The 21,279-nt window shown below is 39.4% G+C and overlaps 1 protein-coding gene across 3 annotated transcripts in view; it reads right to left on the minus strand.

Moving 5' to 3' along the window:
- Positions 1-21,279, minus strand: part of CTTNBP2 (cortactin binding protein 2) — a 146,197-nt gene that overhangs the window by 32,935 nt on the left and 91,983 nt on the right. For all 3 annotated transcript variants that reach the window (XR_016311998.1, XM_089672097.1, XM_089672098.1), the window contains exons 6-11: positions 20,350-20,449; positions 17,540-17,687; positions 14,612-14,830; positions 9,141-9,258; positions 7,109-7,381; positions 3,664-3,759 (exon numbers count right to left, since the gene is read on the minus strand). Coding sequence is in view for 2 of the 3 variants with exons in the window: in XM_089672097.1 (XP_089528223.1) it covers positions 3,664-3,759; positions 7,109-7,381; positions 9,141-9,258; positions 14,612-14,830; positions 17,540-17,687; positions 20,350-20,449 (954 nt within the window). In the remaining variant the exon portion in view is untranslated. The remainder of the gene's footprint in view (positions 1-3,663; positions 3,760-7,108; positions 7,382-9,140; positions 9,259-14,611; positions 14,831-17,539; positions 17,688-20,349; positions 20,450-21,279) is intronic.

Below are 21,279 nucleotides of genomic sequence, written 5' to 3' on the forward strand. Positions count from 1 at the left end.
ATAGGAATCTATTATGGTACACAAAACTGTTTTAGCTCATGTATACACAGGGGTTAGACAAAACATGGAAACACTACATGATTTGCATGTGTGAAAGTGACAACATTTTTCGAAGTTTAATGCAGAAGTGATGTAACTTTGTTTATAGTGTTTTTTTATTAATTTCACATATTTTTAGCATTGCACAGTTTTTGATATTTATGTGTATGATGACAGACAAACAAGGGGGCTAAGAAATCAGTGCAGAAGAAAGGGTGATTAAACCAGCTAGACAATCCAGACTATCAAGATATAATAAGATAGAGTCCAAAGACAGGTAACAAAAATGGTGAAAGGTCTGGGGGATAAAACATATCAAGAGGGACTTCAGGAACCTAACATGTACAGTCTAGAAGAAAAGAATGGAAAGGGGAGACATGATTGAAACCTTTAAATACACCAAGGGGTTGAATAAGGTTCAGGAGGGCAGTATTTTCAACATGAAACCAAAATAAAGAACACGGGGACATGACCTTAAACTAACTGGAGGGAAGTTCAAAACTACCGTATTTTTCGCTCCATAAGACGCACTTTTTTCCCCCAAAAAAAGGGGGGAAAATGTCAGTGCGTCTTATGGAGCGAATATGGAGCGGCCGGTCCGGTATTTCCACTGCCGCCGTGTCAGAATACCGGGCCGGCCGCTCAGCTCTACAGCGGGACCTTAGAGATGACTGCTGACCTTTGGGGAGGGAGGGGGAGCGGGTACCTGAATTTGACAGATACCCGCTCCCACTTCCGTGGAGTTGTTCTTTCATTTTACCCGTTCCTCTATCCAGCGGCGCGGTCTTCCCGGCTTCTGTAGTGTGGGCATGACAGCCGGGTGTCAAGTGCGCATGCGCAAGAAGCGGTGCTTTTTGTGAATGGTAAGGCGGCACCTGGGACACATGACAGATCCCAGAAGCCGCCGGACCAATCACAAAGCGCAAGTGCTTCTCGCTCATGCGCACTGGGCACCCGGCTGTCATGCCGAGCGCCATTACAGAAGCCGGGAAGACAGCGCACGGCTGGATAGAGGAACAGGTAAGATGAAAGAACAACTCCGCGGAAGTGGGAGCGGGTACCTGTCAAATTCAGGTACCCGCTCCCCCCCCTCCCCAAAGGTCAGCAGTCATCCCCTGTACTATCCAAAGTCTCTGGTCATCCCTGTGCTGTCCGCAGTCTCTGGTCATCCCTGTGCTGTCCGCAGTCTCTGGTCATCCCTGTGCTGTCCGCAGTCTCTGGTCATCCCTGTACTGTGTCCGCAGTCTCTGGTCATCCCTGTACTGTGTCCGCAGTCTCTGGTCATCCCTGTACTGTGTCCGCAGTCTCTGGTCATCCCTGTACTGTGTCCGCAGTCTCTGGTCATCCCTGTACTGTGCCCGCAGTCTCTGGTCATCCCTGTACTGTGCCCGCAGTCTCTGGTCATCCCTGTACTGTGCCCGCAGTCTCTGGTCATCCCTGTACTGTGCCCGCAGTCTCTGGTCATCCCTGTACTGTGCCCGCAGTCTCTGGTCATCCCTGTACTGTGTCCGCAGTCTCTGGTCATCCTTGTACTGTGCCCGCAGTCTCTGGTCATCCCTGTACTGTGTCCGCAGTCTCTGGTCATCCCTGTACTGTGTCCGCAGTCTCTGGTCATCTCCTGTACTGTGTCCGCAGTCTCTGGTCATCCCTGTACTGTGTCCGCAGTCTCTGGTCATCTCATGTACTGTGTCCGCAGTCTCTGGTCATCTCCTGTACTGTGTCCGCAGTCTCTGGTCATCTCCTGTACTGTGTCCGCAGTCTCTGGTCATCTGTACTATGTCCGCAGTCTCTGGTCATCTCCTGTACTGTGTCCGCAGTCTCTGGTCATCTGTACTATGTCCGCAGTCTCTGGTCATCTCCTGTACTGTGTCCGCAGTCTCTGGTCATCCCCTATACTATGTCTGCAGTCCATTAGTTCAGAATTTTTTTTTCCTGTTTTCTGCCTCTAAAACCTAGGTGCGTCTTATGGTCAGGTGCGTCTTATGGAGCGAAAAATACGGTAATCTCAGAAAGTACTGTTTTACTGAAAGAGTAGTTGATGCTTGGAATAAGCTTCCAGCAGCGGTTGTGAGCCAGTTTAACAGTAAATAGCTTGGGCAAACATGCTTGGGAGAAGCATAGATCTATACTCAAGTCAAGACAAAAAAGTTAACAAAAAAAATACACCCCCCCCCCCAAAAAAAAAAACCCACAAAAAAACCCACAAATAGGCAGACTCGATTGACCACTTGGTCTTTTTCTGTCATCACATTTCTATATAAAGGGTTCAAAGTCCGATGAATAATGGAAGTGGTCAGATTCTATTTTAAATACCAAGAAAATATCAAGCAGCCACCTCACAAACCTTGATTGCCCCAATACTACCCCAATATTGGGGAATCAAATCTTCTAATAAGGGAACAAAAAAAAGCACCCGTTATATTAACGCGCTCACTTAAAGCTTCAATTTTGTTTCTGCTACTTCTAGCTGTGACTGCCCACCCTGCAGCCAAGTGCTTATGTTACTGAACCGGAAGTCTCCATAGTCTCTACTCTATGGATTAACCTAATTAGGTTTACGTGCATATCCAATCAGCCACCAGACTCAATTCAAGTACAAAATAAATCTATCTGCTGTCTGTTCCAGTGCTGTTTGTAAACTTTTCAATTATGTACAAGTTTTCATTTCCCATGGGAAAGTCTGTTCATTGAAAGAAGTATATAGCTGTGCATATAAGATCAGGCAAGAACGCTGACACCTGCATCCCTTCTAGGCACAGTTCCCCTGACTCAGCACAGCTACAAGTGAACCAGCTGCTTAGAACTGAACAGTATTATACCGACATTTTCCTATTTTACATAAATCTTTCTATTAAATCATTTTCTCTGAATGGAAGATTTTATATTTTATTCTCAAAAATTTTACTGTCATTGTATACCATAATCGTTTGGATTATCTTTGTATCTGCAATCCCCATACAAGTAACATTGTGTTTGAACTTCAGATTTTGCCTACATTACCACCTCCAGGTGATATGTGTCATAACAGCTCTGAAAATTAGCCTTACATACTGCACTTGTGTTGAGCTTTAGTCTAGCGACAAATTAAAAAAAAATATATATATATATAAAGTGACCCAGGGTCACTTATAACAAGTACCAGCCCTGAAAAAGAATAATGCCTTATGCATTAGGTACTTGAATTAATAGGTTTTCAAACACTAGAAGTGCTCAATACCTGCTGCAGTCAATAAGCAGTGAAGTGGTGGGCCACCACAAAGAGCAGGGTGAAGTTAAGTTTAAAAACCCATTAGAAAAGTAAAAAAAAAAAAGAAAAGAAAAGAAGACTTGCACTAGCACATAACTGGATATTCAAAGTGAACACAGCTTCACCTTATTCAGTACCACTGACTTTGTACATTGGAAATACAGTTTTTTAACGTGAACAGTCTATTGACTTAATAAGTCTACCCCATCGGTTTCAGAGACACCAAGGAAAATGTCCATTATTCTTGAACCACCCACCAACCTTCTAGTAACTCTATCACATCACTACAATATCTTAATTCTACCTGAAGCAAATGAACCATCCTTTCAGAATGGCACATTGTTTTAAGAACTAAAATAGTTATTACTTAAACTTACCTGGCATAAAAACAGATAGCTGATCCCCTTTACTCATTTTCAGAAATTCCCATGGTGTCTGCAGGAAAATCTGCCCTAGTGACCAGGATGTGTTCCCTGGAAATTAAATTAAAAAGGGGATAACTCAGCATTGTTACATGCATCCTTCTACAATTTCTTACTACTGTCAAAAGAGAAAGTGTACAAATGGATCACTAAATAGCTAATAACAAAATGTTTTACAAATATCTACAAACATATCAGTGCTAAAAATCTCAGGTTTAGCAACACAGTCATAACAGTCATTAAAGGGTATGTATTGGATCAAGGGACATTAAATTATAAATAACATGTAACTATGAATATTATTAACAATCAAGTAGATTTATCAGCCTGATGGACTTTACATGGGCAATTATGACATATTGCTGAGTTTTGCAATACTGCAGAATGTACCCTTCAACTTAAAGTCCATCCTTACAATAAAATGCACCTTCTATAGTATTAAAGACATAAGTCTCCATTAGAGCAAGAATGAGGGTCATCTGGTTTGTAAAGCAAAAAGAGCAACAAGTGCTTCATACCACAGGTCCTACTATAGTAAACACCATTATGACATTCCTGGTAACCAGAGTATAGAAGACTAAAATACAGCTCACCAACCACTAAATGATTACAAAAAGAAATCCATAGGAATTGTATAAATATGGAGATAAATCCTTGAGCGTAGGAAGAAGAGGCTTTATCACATATTCTTGAACCTTTGAATCAGGGACAGTTGGTGGGCACATGTGCCATTAATCGGAGCTGCAAAATTAAGTTCAAGCAAATGCTTCACGGTGAAACATGGCTGCCAAATCTTCTAACATAATGAAGTATATCAGTGTGGCACCAGTCTGTTGCAGTCTACTGTCACCAAGCTTCTGCTGTGATGAAAATGATACAGTACATTTATATACTTTCCTCTGATAGCATCCTACACTCATAGAGACAATATCTGTCCTTTACAATTATTGCTTCTCCCTGGTGTATGCTCACTGGATTCTGCAGATACAAGTCCTGTTTTACAGGAGACATATCACTACACTTTAGGTACAGGTTATACAGTGAGGAACAGAAGTATTTGAACACCCTGCGATTTTGCAAGTTCTCCCACTTAGAAATCATGGAGGGGTCTGAAATTCACATTGTAGGTGCATTCCTACTCTGAGAGTCAGAATTAAAAAAAAAATTCAGGAAATCACATTGTATGATTTTTAAAGAATTTAATTGTCTTGCACTGCTGAACATAAGTATTTGAACACCTAAGAAACAGCAAGAATTCTGTCTCTCAAACCTGTTACTGTGCCTTTAAAAAGTCCACCTCTACTCCACTCATTAATCTAACTTAGTAGCACCTGTGTGAGCTCTTTAAAGACACCTGTCCACCCCACAGTCAGTCAGACTCCAACTACTACCATGGGCAAGACCAAAGAGCTGTCAAAAGACACCAGAGACAAAATTGTGGATCTCCACAAGGCTGGAAAGGACTATGCCAAGCAGCTTGGTGAAAATAGATCAACTGTTGGAGCAATTCTTAGAAAATGGAAGAGGCTAACGACGACTGTCAGTCTTCCTCGGACTAGGGCTCCATGCATGATCTCACCTCGTGGGGTATCACTGATGATAAGAAAGGTGAGGAATCAGCCCAGAACTACAAGGGAGGAGCTGGTCAATGACATGAAGAGAGCTGGGACCACAGTTTCAAAGGTCACTGTCGGTAGAACACTACGCCGTCATGGTTTCAAATCATGCATTGCACAGAAGGTTCCCCTGCTCAAGTCATCACATGTCCAAGCCCGTCTGAAGTTTGCCAATGATCATCTGGATGATCCAGAGGTGGCATGGGAGAAAGTCATGTGGTCAGATGAGACCAAAGTACAAACTTTTTGGTCGAAACTTCACTCGTCGTGTTTAAAGGAAAAAGAAGGATGAGTTGCATCCCAAGAACACCATCCCTACTGTGAAGCATGGGGGTGGTAACATCATGCTTTGGGGGTGCTTTTCTGCGAAGGGGACAGGACGACTGCACTGTATTAAGGAGAGGATGAATGGGGCCATTTATTGTGAGATTTGAGCAACAACCTCCTTCCTTCAGTCAGAGCATTGAAGATGGGTCGTGGCTGGGTCTTCCAACATGACAACGACCCGAAGCACACAGCCAGGATAACCAAGGAGTGGCTCCGTAAGAAGCATACCAAGGTTCTGGAGTGGCCTAGCCAGTCTCCAGACCTAAATCCAATAGAACATCTTTGGAGGGAGCTGAAACTCCATGTTGCTCAGCGACAGCCCTGAAACCTGACAGATCTAGAGGAGATCTGTGTGGAGGAGTGGGCCAAAATTCCTGTTGCAGTGTGTGCAAACCTGGTCAAGAACTACAGGAAACGTTTGACCTCTGTAATTGCAAACAAAGGCTTCTGTACCAAATATTAACACTGATTTTCTCAGGTGTTCACATACTTATGTTCAGCAGTGCAAGACAAATAAATTCTTTAAAAATCATACAATGTGATTTCCTGATTTCTTTTTTTTTAATTCTGTCATTCAGAGTGGGAATGCACCTACAATATGAATTCTAAACCCCTCCATGATTTCTAAGTGGGAGAACTTGCAAAATCGCAGGGTGTTCAAATACTTCTGTTCCTCACTGTATCTTTCAAAAGTAACACCAAGAGTGATATCACTACTGTCTGGGCATATTTTAGCAGAGTGACCTCATTATTCTCCAGTTACAAATTACATTTACAGTAGTACCACTACTGATCTGCAGATGAAAGTTCTATTTTTACTTGCGTGACATAAGTTATTTGAACAGCATTCTACAGATATGTTCTGTCTTACAGGAGTGAAGCCTCTACATATCATATACATTATATGTTGCTACAGGATAACAGCAATACAAATACAAACATTAAATCAGTCAGAGGAAAATATTCATCTAACCAAAGAACCATGAATTTAGTCCTTTTCCTATACAAGCATTCACAAAACTTTATTTATTTATTTATTACAGGTACTTATATAGAGCTGTCCATTTACACAACACTTTACATATATTGCACCAGGTTCTCCTAGAGCATAGCCTCATAATTACATTCATGGTAGGATACTTGCTGCAACTGCATTGTGAAAGTAAAGATTTTCCTTCCCTTATGGGACCTCCATTTTATATACGTGGTACACAGCTTGACAAGACTGCATTTTTACAAACTGCTTGGCTCTTGTGTGAATTCTCACTACTTGCATGTTCAGCATTTAAAACTAAATAGACATCACTTGCAGAAGGAGCTAGCCATAGCCAGGAAATACTGTTTCGCCTTATTTATACATAAAATAACATGGCTTTTGTGCTAAACAATATATATCCATATGATGATGACAGTAAACCTTAGCAGATCATATATCTTCTATAAGAGATTGAATATACCTAGCCTGAATGACAAGTCAGTGATTGCACCAAGGCCAAGGTTGGATTCAGCAGTGTTATTAAATGTCAAGTCTTCTTGGCTCTCCCATCCATCAGACATAATAGTGCTGAAGTGGTTCAGTACAGCCTGACTCACAGCTGCAGAGAAATCATCCCAGGTTGTATGTTTATGGATGCGAAGGTAGCAGATGTCTTCGCTTTCGAAATCACTTGCACTGTGGTATATCCGAACATTATCATCAAGAGAAATTCTAATAGGAATCCTAAGGGAATCTGGAAGAAAATTAAATTTCTTGTAATTTAGATTCACACATTCCTTCCTTGTGCTACTAATGAGGATGGGGAAAGAAAGACTCTACATTGCTCAGGGCATCCAATCACATTCCAACTTTTTTCCTGACCTGTCATTCGACTTACCACTGGAATCTGGTGACTACAGATGCACATTTTATACATATTATAGAGGCCCTATGGACCAGTCACCTATTCTGATACTATACTGAACTTTCCTCTAATATATATGACTAGTCAGCGTTAAAATACTACTGCCTTTAACTGTCAGAAAAAATACAAATCAGATCATTCTACAAATATGTCACAGCAGGGAGAGCAGCTTTTTCAGTAAGCTTAATATTTACATCGTGGGAAGGTGCAGTTATGTTAATGGAAGCATCTAGTTTCTAGATCACGTAAATGCATTTTAATCAAAGGTATAATCAAAAGCCTTCTAGCATCAAGGGTGTGAAAAGGAGATAAGCTTCCTTAAGCCAGCCATAGATGACCACCCATGTTCGAAGGAATGAAAATTTCAAAATCTATGGGCTGCTTTACTCTCTATAGCACACAGCTGATAAAGTCATAGTTGGACCTTCACAGTGTTTTCCATGTACAGTGTGTTGAATATTTGTTGTGACTATGACCTGTAGAACATAGAAATATTTCAATTTCATTATTTACTATGAATATGGGAGAGATTGCCAGTGGAAAATGTGCACAATGAAGGTATACTTTTTAATATGTTAAGCCTAAAATTTTAAAAAATATTAATCCCCACCCATAATCTAATCTAAAACCTAACTACACCCATAATTAGAGAAAACATCCCCATTCTAGCTAATGACAGCTCATTCAATGGTCTTAAATTCATTACAATTCAATAAAATAAGACAGTCAACAGGTATACTGAAGGAGAAATTATGCATACTTTTTAAACCAAAAATGATAAAATTTTTAAATATTATAAATGTATATAGTGTGTTCAATATTCTATATATTGCACTGAACCTAGTTTCTATACACTGTGAGGGTTATATTGACTAGTGTGGGCAAAATGCATAGACATGAGAATATACTATTTTTTTCAGCATATTGTATTCACACCAATATGTTATAGTGTGATATGTAAAAGTCCTGTTTAGTGTATTTTGGTTGCACTAACCTACATTTTGCCATTCAATTTAAACAAGCACCGAAAAAGACATATGTCAGTACAATGCAAGCAAAATTATGAGACAATAAATTCACTGTTGCTTTTAGAAAGCATAACAGAAACTTAATCTAGCCATGCATGTAAAGATTTCTCTAATTTGGCCCAAGATGAGCCTGGATGAAGGAGCCCACCCTGCTGGGTATTGTATTCAATAGCAGGACCAGCGGCTCCTGAATACCAGAGCAGTGAGTGATTCTGATTGGATGTAGTCACTGTTCAGCTGACGGTTTAACACCTGGCTCCTTTGACAAAAGTCTATTTAGAAAATGTACTTTTGTAAAGTCGGATGGCGAAAATAGGGTCACCCTCATTGCAAATTTCAGCAGATTCCTGGTGAAAATTGGAGCCATGTATGGCCAAGCTTCAGATCCTCAAAGCCTTCTGAAATTTAGTGCGTCTCTATCTGAAGATAAAGTGATGATAATCTTTCCTTCAGACAGTAATAGGATTATGTGGTAAGACTTTCCGACTATGTGAGATCTATACAGCTTAAATGTCAAGCCACCAGATTGAGAGGACAAATAAAGAGTAAAGTTCACTCACTCAAATTCTCCAGGAGCTGTTTGCAGTCATCTGTAGCTACATCATGAACTGTCCTGTTACACTTGTCTTGTTTTTCTGGCTCCAACCCAGAGTGACTACACAGGATTTCTAAGCAATCCTGGAGAGATCAGATTAGTTAGAACAGAAGATTAAGGCCTAATCAGCATGTCCATACATAACAGAGATATGCCAAAACCTGTAACTCCAACTGTTACATTTGAATTATATATTGCCAGGTCATCAATAACTTTAAACCCCTAAAAAACCTCTGCTTTCAGATTGTGGGAATTGTAAGGTTTTATGATGGAGATTCTATAAGCACAGAAAAAGTAAGCATTTTGTTGGGGGTAAAATATTACTGCATAAAATATTGAACCAGGAAAAATACAGTCTTTTAGTGGTTAAAGTAAACCTTTCAAACATCTAGACAGTTAAAATTGAGCATAAAAATCCAAAGATCCAGAAATATAGGCAGTAAAATTAGTACAATCAACACTATTCTAGTAAAAGATGAGCTTTGCCCTAGCCCTTCCTGCCTCTTAAGCCTCCCTATAAGCCTTACTTATCAACAGAAAGCCTGTGAGGGGCAGGGCCAGGATTCAGAAACATATATCTCCATATCTACTGATAGTTTTGATATGCGGCTTCTACTGCAGGTAAAGCTTAGGTTATGTATTATGCTTATTAAAAAATTTCATATATTTGTGCCAGGTTTACTTTTCAGTAAGCTACAACAGGCAAAAATATACAACCAAGCTGTTTTAGAGATGAGTACAATTTTGGGGCCTTATTTTGTCCTTGGAGCACTTGTCTTATACAAGTCTATAGCTGCACACTTACAACCCTTTTGCTATGGCTAGGCAACCTATATATCTGGCTATTATATTTTTTTCATTTTTATTAATAAAGGTAAAGAAAATGTAAAAAAAAATACAATAAGCCGTTAAGAGCATATAAACTTAGTGAAGTCAGATCAGGAAACTGCCAAAGTAATTTTATTTGTTCATCTCTAGATATTGGACAAAGTAAAAATGACCTTGTGAGTTAACATTCAGCTGCTCTTTGCTGACTTTGGAGGAAAAAGAATAATGATGCTTTGAAGCATAAAGTACAGAATAAAATTCAGCAAAACAGATGGGGAATTATGTTTTAGGACTGTGCAAATGTAGCAGCACTAACTAGCTGCTCTAGGATACTGCTGCTGGCTGGAAAACAAAAGCTCTGTGTTATTCATACATTCGAAAGCCCAAGTGATAAAAAAAATTCCTTAAGACTGGATTCTCACCTATGCATTTATATTTATGTGTTTTCCATTGAAATCAATGGAGCATCCAATGCAACTACTACAGCTTTCAACTACCAGTTTTCACAAGTTACTAAAGTGTAGGAAGAATCAATGAACTACAAACGCACTCACCAGCACCCCCATGGTTCAATGAGAACTACAAGCCATCAGCCACAATGGTTGACAGTATTTGTAGTTCATTCACTCACAGAATGAATGACGCAGCCAGGTGGGCGAAGCCCCACGTGGCCACACTCTTTTTAAATTGTCAGCAGGTGTGGGGAGAAGATCCCCCGCACTCTGTCACAACAGAGGCTTAGGGGTGAGGGGGGTTACTGATTTAGTTGCATGTTACAAGTGGAAAGACCATACCCCAGCTCAACTGTTACATTCAACGTTCAATAGCTGAAGATTGGTGCTCTGGCTGGTATGTTCCGTCCCCAGTGCAATTATTCCATAATAAGAAAAGCTGGCTTCTCATACTCCCCAATGCAAATCTTTATTGGCTACATATCAAAAGACACTGTGTATTTACACGGTGTTTCTTTTGATATGTAGCCAATAAAGATTTGCATCATAAAATAACCAAGTGATCGGCTTTTCTTATTATGGGTTACATGTTACACCCTGAATAACATGTAACATGTTATGAAACGTAAACTTAACTTTTAAAATACAGGGTGACCATACACAGACAGAATAAACAAGGCAGATTCCAGTATCAGCTGCAACATTTGGTCATGCAAAAAAGCCGAGATGTGTTAAAATGTAACAAAAATGAAAAACAAAAATGTACTATATTGCATTATACCAGTCCAGTGCTTAGATGATGGCCGTATTGCTTTCTTTTTCAAGATTTTTTCCATTGCTTTCACCAGGATGTCCTGCCTGTAAGGCCAAGGTCACACCAGTTTTCACCAGGAGATCCTGCCTGTAAGGCCAGGGTCACACCAGTGTGCTGCAGTTTAGGCGTAGAGTGATTATATGCGTGACCCCATTGACTTGTATTAGTTTTCATGAAAGGGCATCAAAGTCCTGCACACTGCTTCTTTGATGCTCTTTCAGAAAATGCATGATCTAATGGAAGCCAATGGGATTGTGCCTAAAACTGCATGTAAAACACACATGCAATCACCCTGCTCCCAAACCGCACTAACGTAAACATATCCTAACACAAATTTGTACCCACAACACTCACTGCACTGTATCTGTGAAAGAGCAATGTTGTGTGCTATCATTAATTCTACTCTACTGGTTTAGACTACAAACGCCTCTTCCTCCAGTCGTCTCCATAACAAAGGATAGATGTGTTCTGTAGTCCACAGAAGAGGATTGGGAAGGCTAATAGCATTGTTTGGGATTTCAGTTTAGTGCACAACAGTTACAATGACAATGGATTTCTTTCAAGAACAACAACAGGTATTTTTCTGTACTTGCAAAAAATGTACTTGGCATGAAAAAAAACCCCAAAACAACAATGTAGTCACCACATCTAATTACTGGTACATACAATATATTGCATTGTTATTCTTGGGCTTAGATATTCTTTAAGTGCTTTTCAGCACTGGAAGCATATTATATCTTGTTCATTAGATATATAATGGCATAGATGGCAGTGAACCCTGGAGATCCAGTGAGGTCGCAAACTGCCCACTATTTTATTAGATTCATGATGCCTGCACATGGCATATTCCATGCAAGCATAGCATTCAATCAGAAATCACTTAAAACATAGCAGCTTCTCTACGTTGATAATGAGCACTTCAATCACCACACCATATAAAGTCAGGATATCACTGCATATGGAGATAATAAGATTACAGAACTGCAGTTGCTAAGGTAAGCCATTGCTTAATCAAATTTTTTCCTTCCACCACAGGTAGAAGGAAATAAAAACATTTGATCAACACAGTCAATGCTGACGGGGGAATACGTGCTGCAGTGAGAGGAGCAAGAGGAGCTTTCCCAGCCAGCAGAATACAATCATTACTGCTAGCAGCTATAGGTGCAAGCAGTAATCGAATGCTAAAAATCCGACAGACTGGTTGTACTCAAGTCGATCGATAGATCAACTTTTGTACAATCAGCCTGTCAATAGATGGATCGAATCTCCCTGCTGAACCAGCCTAGACTGAATCCATCTATGGCTGGCTTAACAGCCAACACCTCAAGTAAGGAGAAGATTGTAGTGGGTCCTCCCAATGCAGTTTTGCAGTCTGATGTTTTACAATCCATTACCTATCTGTTTATGACCAACCTTACCTGTTACTAGTGAAAAATGTCTACATATATCTAAATATACATCTTAAGAGAAAACATTTATGTCTAATCTACCATTAGAAACAATAGATGAGTGACAGTATAGAAAGTGGAGTAGAGTAAACACCTACAACAATTAATGAAAAGCAGGCAAAGCTTTCATGCCAATACTTTCTATACAGTTTTCAGATTAGTTGCACTCTGCTTGCCATCTTTTATATGCAAATAGAAATGAGAGATACACAAACATTTCATATGGGTCATTATTGCTGAAGGCAATTGATCTGCATTTAACAAAAACATGAAAAGCCTTTAAGAATGGATCACTGCACTTTGGAGGTATTAGCCATTACCACAGATGAGACTTATTTTAACTTCCCCACTGAGAGGAAACTATAGAGATGTCATCAGTGAGAACAAAGGAAATTGAACCCTGGATACCAGCACACAGGAAGTCATTATTATAGTAATTACGTGTGAAGCAAGTACTTGTTTTTGTTAACTTGCTCATACATTAAGTCTGTGACTTTCTGATTAGGCTTTAGGTGACAATACAAATCCACCCAACCACCATCTTGAAAAGTTTACAAATTACTATTCCTGACATTTAGCAGACCTTTAGGGTATGTACTGTACATATATGCAACTGTCACTCATGAGTCAAACCTTCGGAAGATTTACCCTGACAGACCTGTGATCAAACAGAGCACTGGGTAGAGCAGCATCAGCATCTGTCATGCACAGTGAGCAGAGGTCTTCAGAGAATGCAGAAAAGCGATAGCTTCACTAATTATTCATGTATATTGAGGCCTTTAACCATTTCTTTACTGGGGTTGAGATTAGGAGGCATATTTTACCAGTGTCCGTATGAGGTAGTTCATTTAAACTATAATTCATTGGATACATTGTAATTTTGTTACCTAATTTTATACTGTATTGCTTTTAGAGAAATTATTTTGAACACTGTTTAACAAATAGTCTGCTCTGATTGTTTTATTGTCCATTGATACAATGACAAAAATGTGATAAAACTTTAACTGCCTCTATTTCTTTTTAAACTAATGTATGTGTTGTAATGATTGCTGGTACAGAATATCATGTAACCACAATGACATTAATGTTTTGACTTGGTCGGGAACTGTGCTGACTGTTGCTAGGAAATGTTACTATAAGAATTAGGTGCAGGAATCTATTAAAAAAAGATATCACCAAAAGATAAAAAGAGTGTTAAATCCCCCAGGGAGCCCACAGCAGGTAGCACTTGGCCCCATCTGGGCTATGCAGTGGCTTGTTCAGCAAGCATGGTTGCCAGTAAGCCCCCTTAACCCATCACTGACTGACCATGCCACTAACAAGGAGACTAATCTATAATTAGGTCTGATTGACGGGCACACAGAGGAGAGGGGGCACCAGCTACTATGCCATTCTCTCTCCTCAGAATAATGGTCAGCTAACAGGTGTGTCTAGCTCAGTCTTTCCCCTGGGGAAAATAGAGAGGGGTAGAGTGCATGAGGCACAGGGCTGGAAGATTAGATGGCAAAGCTGCAGAATGAGGGAGTGGTGTCTTCAGTGTTGTGCTGTAGGCATCCATAGGAACGACCATAAATTGGGCTTCGGCTTAGGGAGAAGCTACAGACACAATGTGCTCCTGTGTCTTTTGTGGTGACCTTAAATTTAGCAGTCTACTGAGTTTACTCTGTGTACCATTTATGTATTTATACAAGGTAGTCATATCACCTCATCTGTAATCATCCCTCAGCCATATACTGTACATACATAAAAACGCAGCGAGCTGACTTAATGCCTGTTATTTAATCAAAGGCAGCACACGGTTATCAATCCTTATCATCATCTGTAAATGTAACATCCTCCAAATATTTCCAGTTATCATACACTCCTGTTAATTTAGATAATCTTTAAAAACTACCTTGAATCCTCTTGATGCAGCTATATGAGCGGCTGTCCATCCTTCACTGTCTGTACTATTGAGAATAGTTGCAGAAATAACAGGTCTGGGGTTACAGCTGTCATTGTTCTTCAGATCAATCTCTTCACTGGTATCAAAGTGACTTGCATAATACATTAGAAGTTTCAGACAGTCGCTGTTTCCAGAATCTGCAGCAGCATGAACTGGTGTCCAACCATTCTTTTAAATTTAAACAAAGCATAAAGCACTGAATATATCACACGGGACAACTTCAAATTAGCAGACAATATTAGCAATAATGAGGAACTGGTAATACTTTGCTTGCAAAATTGAATATGCCTCTGTTTCATCAAACAAACTTTCAGATGCAATCTGAAGGAATTTCAGTTCTCTCAGTCTGAACAGTATTGGTCCATACAGCACAGACAAAGATAATGGGTTTATATGGAAACTATTTTCAACATACCCACATTCATTCTTTTAGTTCCAAACAAATATTCATGAAATTAATTAGAATTTATTGGTATCAAAAGTCACTTTCTCTCAGGGGCAAAGAAAGTATATCAAACCCATGAATTCAATTTAGTTGAAAAACACTTTCTATGAGTTTAGTTCACCATGGGGGTATGTCTTCAAGCAGCCCTAGGCTCAAAGGAAAATGCTGTAGAGAATGGCAATACAGCATTGCATGGTGATATTCTCTGCAGCAGGGGTCTCCAAACTTTCTAAACAAACAGCCAGTTTACTATCTTTCAGACTTTAGGGGGGGCAGATTGTGCTCAGTGGGAATAGACAATGTCCCATCTTTGGTAATAGGGTTAGAAGTAATTTGTGTCAGTAGAAGGAATACTGCCCCACTGTTGGTGTCAGTGGGAGAAACAGGGCCCCGCTGTTAGTGTCAGTGGGAGGAATAGTGCCCCAACGTTGGTGTCAGTGGGAGGTTTGTTGCCATATCGTTGGTGTCATTGTGAGGAATAATGTCCAATTGTTGATGTCAGTGGGAGGAATTATACCCCATAGTTGGTGTCAGTGGAAGAAATAGTTCACCACTGTTGGTGTCATTGGCAGGAATGATGCCCCATTGTTGATGTCAGTGGTAGGAATTATGCCCCATTGTTGGGGTCACTAGAAGGAATAGTGCCCCTATTGCTTGTGTCAGTGACAGGAATAATTGCCTCAAGGGCTGGGTAAAGGCAAGCAAAGGGTCGCCTTCCGGCCCACAGGCCGCAGTTTGCAGACTACTGCTCTGCAGCATTGAGGTCCAGCCCACCATCAGTAGAGATATGCAGTATTTGGTTAAATAGTTAGAGATACTTCTACATTTATCTCTAAACAGTGTTTTTGTGACACATTGGCTAGGACAGTGTGCGAGCATCACCAAGGTTTTTGACATATGGTGAGGGGGTCCAGGGTTTAATAATGATATATAGAAAACAAATTATTTTGGTTTTCTCACAATCCTAATAAGTCCTGTTCTTGGTCCTGAAACCTAGAGGCTTTGTAGATCTTTGGGTGGAAATCCATTCCTAGGTCCATATATTACTTGGTAGTCAGACCTCTTTCATAGTCTCAGCAGTTCACAAGCGTTTATACAATGTAAGTTGTTGTTATGAGCACCTTCTTAAATTGACAGGACTAATTTGTGCACCCTATGAGCACATAGCCAGTCTGTGAGAGCCAGAATTGTTGGTTGGTAGGGGATCAAATACTTATTTTACTCACTGAACTGCAACTCAATTTATAACATTTGTATCCTGTGTTTTTTCTGGATTTTTGGTTGATATTCTGTTTCTATCATTTGAAATACACCTATAATAAAAATTAAAGACCCTTCATTTCTTTGTAAGTGGGCAAACGTACAAAATCTGCAGGGGATCAAATAATTATTTTCCCCACTGTAGCCCACTTCTTCAGACGAGATAACAAATGAGGATATTTATCTCATTTAGGTTTGGTGGAGTTCCCTCTCCCTGAAAACACTCTAAAACAAAATGGCTATCATCTCTAGAATGACAGGCTCATGGACACTGGGTCTCCTCAGGGAAGCCCTCTGAGAGTGTGCTGGACAGTGCGAGAGTGAAGTCCAATTTTATGAATATTTAGTTTAAAGCTGAAGTTTCATGTGCTTATATTTTGCCTTCCCTGTTTCCCTTCCCCCCCCCATCAACATGCTAATGAAATGTGTAAGGTGTAACTAAAGGCAAAACATTCTTTTTATTTGGATAAAGCAGTGAGGGGTTAGAACCACTGTCTGGCTTGTACTGCTCCCCTTGTTATTAATTCTCTGTTAGGGTGATCCTCTTGTTCTCATACCAGTGTCATCAGGAATGCAAATGAGGGCAAATCAAACTCCTTTTTTTGTGATCCAGCTTCCTGTTAGAGGGTGGCTACATTTATTCTCTATGGTTCCACTGTAAATAGGAGCATAACCACCCCCCACTTTTTCACTCATGAGATGGGCTAGGGACCAAGGGATGTGTAATGTGCATAGAGCAGTGGACATGAACACAACTAACATGTGTGGTTTGTTTCAAACAGAAGTGAGCAGAAGAAGAAGTTCGGGAGCTTCCGGAAGACATTACAAGAAGGCAGAAAAACAGTAAAAAACTATTTCAGGAAAAAAAAAAATAGATCACAGGGCCATTAAATACCTAATGCATATGGAATATTTAAACAAAATAAGGGTATCATTAGTGTTACAACATTTGTCAAGTCATCAAATATACTGAGAATTTTTATACGTATGTTCATACAAATGTTTTTATTAACATTTGTTGGAAAAATCTACTAGTGTATGGCCAGCTTTAGCCCTGGAATTTCAAACAATATGCCCTTTTTGTAACTTTATTAAAAAGGCCCATAAGCACAACAAAAACCTATGCAGTAGGGGACCCTTTTTCATATGTAAGCAGCTTGAGGTATACTTACATTGGTTTCAATACTCCGATCAGCTTCAGAGTCCAGCAAAAGTTTAACTAATTCAAAATGTCCATTTGTACTAGCCAGGTATAAAGGGGATTTTCCTCCATCAGCATAATTAATATCAGCATTGTATGCAAGCAACATTTCTGCACACCTGAGGGCAAAAAAGTTAACAACAAACATTTTTATGGTCCACATTCAGTATACTATTAACAGAATGCCAATACACTTGTCATTTATAGTAGTACAGTGTTAAAAGTCATAAAAAAGGTTAAAAAGTAAGCCTATCTGGTTGAGTTTCAAATGTGCTTAAATGTAGAAAACTCTAATGTTATACAGTGCCAGTGTACAGAAGGCATCCAGGTTGCCATAGTGAATTCTACAATTTTACAGAAAATTACAATGCTGCAGATTGAAATGGAAAGGTAATTTTTAGGAACAATAAATTACAATATGTTTTATAGGCTATATTTTTTTTAATTTGCTATATTTTTTAACCTCCCTGGCGGTATGATTATTTCAGATTTTTGGTGCTGAAAGCGGTACCATTTTTTTGCATGGAAATATGTATTTTTTTTATTGTAGGCTGTAATTTTTAGGAAAAACTCACTGAAATCTGTCCGAACAAGAGTCTAGTAAACATCCCGGGTATGATAAAATTTGAAACACAAAATCATAAATTATAATTTAATAAATAATCATAAAAATAATATAAAAATAATAAAAAATTTAATTCAATAATATAATCAAACCAAAAACACTGAAATGTGAAATAGAGCGCCAAGTTCGCACATTGCTGAGCTCAGTCGCAAAATCGTTTTCAGTGTCTGATGACGAATTTCCCCCACGAATCATTATCACTCAATTCTGTAAGTGGTTCTGATTTACTATCGCTGTTCTCTAGCTGATCTAAACCGCTTTTGACCTAAAGGGACACTTTTTGGACGCCATGGACATTTCTCAGTTTCCAGGCAGAAAGAACAGACAAAATGCAGGCAGGGCGCAGGACAAAGCACTAGGGACAATATGTATGTGAAATAGGTTGAAACAGCAATGTTTTACTGTGTAAAATGAAAAAAAAAAAAAATGACATTTTTTAAAATTTTTAAATTTCCCGCCACCGGCGGCGGCGGCGCCCGTACGTCCCGACGTCACAGGGACAGGACACAGAAGCCGGATGCCGGCATCGGCCGGAGGAGATGGCCGGGGACACTGCAGGGGACACATCGTGGGAGCGCAGGGTAAGGTAAGTGAAGAACACATGCCGGAGCAGCGCCGCATGGTATTCCCGAGTGTAGCTCGGGGTTACCGTTTTTGGTACTGAAATGTTACCCCGAGCTACACTCGGGAATACCGCCAAGGAGGTTAATCAACAAAAATGAAGTTACCATCGAAGTTAAGACTTTTCTTTATAATTTATAAATCACTTTTTTTTCATTTTATAGCATGGAATCACACTAATCGGTTTTCCTACCCTGAAATAAAATTTGCAATGGGTTACCGTACCTTTAAAATCATTGCCATTTGAACTGCTGCATTGAACAAACCTGATAATAATGTTTGTGGGGCCATAACAGGCAGACCCCCTTAATTTGCAACAGTTTACTGAAGTCAAAATTCTAGGGAAATTAATAAACAAATTCAGCATATCAATATATGCACGTACTTATGTTTTGTTATGCATCTTTTATGCCCATACCTGCAATTTAAACTGGCCGATTCAGGTCAGAAAACTGGAACACGAAAATGTCAGAATACATAGAATTTCATAGGCCAATAATTTTTGTTAGGTAGAGTATTTTTCGAAATCATAGATACAGTGCCTTGAAAAAGTATTCATACCCTTTGAAATTTTCCACATTTTGTCATGTTAAAACCAAAAACGTAAATTTTATTGGGGTTTTGTGTGATAGACCAACACACAGAGGCACATAATTGTGAATTGGAAGGAAAATGATAAATGGTTTTCCAAATTTTTTAAAAAAATTGAGCAGACACAGATGTGTTGTCCATCTTCTCTGCTCTGCTCACCAGGGGATCCCCTGTTGTGAGTGGATCCTCTGTTAATCAGGATGCATTCTGCTCAATCTGAAAGGGGCCTAAGGGTTAATTAGTTCAAAAGTGTTGCAAACACTGCAGATTTTCTCATCAGAACACCAGCTGATTATAATGAACCAGTTCCTCCATCTTCAGAACAGAAACAAGTAGGAATCTTCTACAAGGTAAAAACCCATGCAATGCACATTGATCAACCAGAGGGAATTGTTAGTTAGTTTGCTTTTGTTTCTTTTCAATAAAAGTGGGAGTTACTCTTTAGGTGACATGATTTCAGCTAAAGAAGGGGTTCATTGTTGAGACAGAGTTGCTGATTGGTTTGATGTGTCTGAAAGATAGTGAGTTAAGCCCCTTTGGCAGGGGCCACATGACCAATGCTTCAGTACTTATTTATATTTGTTTTCTATATAGTTATAGTAACTTATAGTTAAAGTAATTTAGTTTAGTTATAGCAGAAAATAAATGAGTCATCAATCCATGAACAGTTTTCTCTGCAATGTTGTTTATAGATAGTCAGATGAATTGTATTAGCCCCCTGGTTTTCGATACACATTTATAGCGATGTCCCTGTAGGAGATGTTACCAACATCAACAGATAGCGGAATATGACTATTACCTATCTAGACTAATGCAATGAGGCTGTCTCCAGTTTCTGCATAACCTAATATACCGTGTCTTAGACTCTAGTGGGCCATTGAAAAATATATCTCCAATAAGACTGTTAAGTGTTGTAAAATAATTCTGAATATTAGGTCTCTTACTTTGCATGTCCCTGAGCAGCTGCTGCACATAAGGCTGTAAAGCCATTTGAAACAGTAGCGTCTACTTGAGCTCCTGACATCAGCAGCAACTTTACACAGTCTGCATGGGAACAAAAATAGAGGGTGAGAAAATGGTAGAATACAATTTACAAAGAAATGTGTTATAAAAGCTTGTAGTTAAGACCAATAAATATTTTACAGCTTCTACCTTAATTAAAGTGGAACTAAACCCAACAATTTAATTGTTTCAGTTACATGTTATGAATGATAGCTGTCACAGGTGCCTGTGCTCTCAACTGAACTGTTAAGCAATCAAATGGCTGAGGTCATAACTGATCACACGTTCAGCACCATAGCAACTGCGGATCAAACAAAGCTAAGATGGCAGTTTCCTTGGCTGTAAAGAATAGAAGCGTTTAGTTCCACTTTAAGATTAAAATAGAATAGAAAGATACAGTAAGTAAACATTTAGAAACCATCTTATACTAGATTGCTTGTAGTGTATTTAAACTTTTGATCACAAATTGGAATAACAGCTACTTATCTGTTACATGTCGTCATTGACACAGCATAACTTAATAAAAATAAGCTTACCTTTCAAGATGCTTTTTTTCTGCATATTCCAGCAATGTAAAATCCTACTGGTTCTCTTTGTTTCTGAGCGGCTGGGGAGTGGTGTTTATATATAATAATTAACCCGGTCTGTACTGTGCTGGCAGATATGTCATCAGTTGTAAACTACATTTGAACACCAACAGGGGAATTCATAAAGGGTGTTGTAGACACCCTCTACAATTCTGTTGGGGCACAACACTAAGTGTCCCAGCCAGCTCCATGAATGTGTCCATGTCTGCACTGGGGAAGCGAACACTCCTTCCTCAATGCACACACTACTCCTCGGTCACTGTGCCTATAACACAGTCAGGCACA

The sequence above is a fragment of the Staurois parvus genome, unplaced genomic scaffold, assembly GCF_062004578.1.
Source record: "Staurois parvus isolate SC_StPar_1 unplaced genomic scaffold, SC_StPar_1.0 ptg000120l, whole genome shotgun sequence".
In the NCBI taxonomy this organism is placed as follows: Eukaryota; Metazoa; Chordata; class Amphibia; order Anura; family Ranidae; genus Staurois; species Staurois parvus.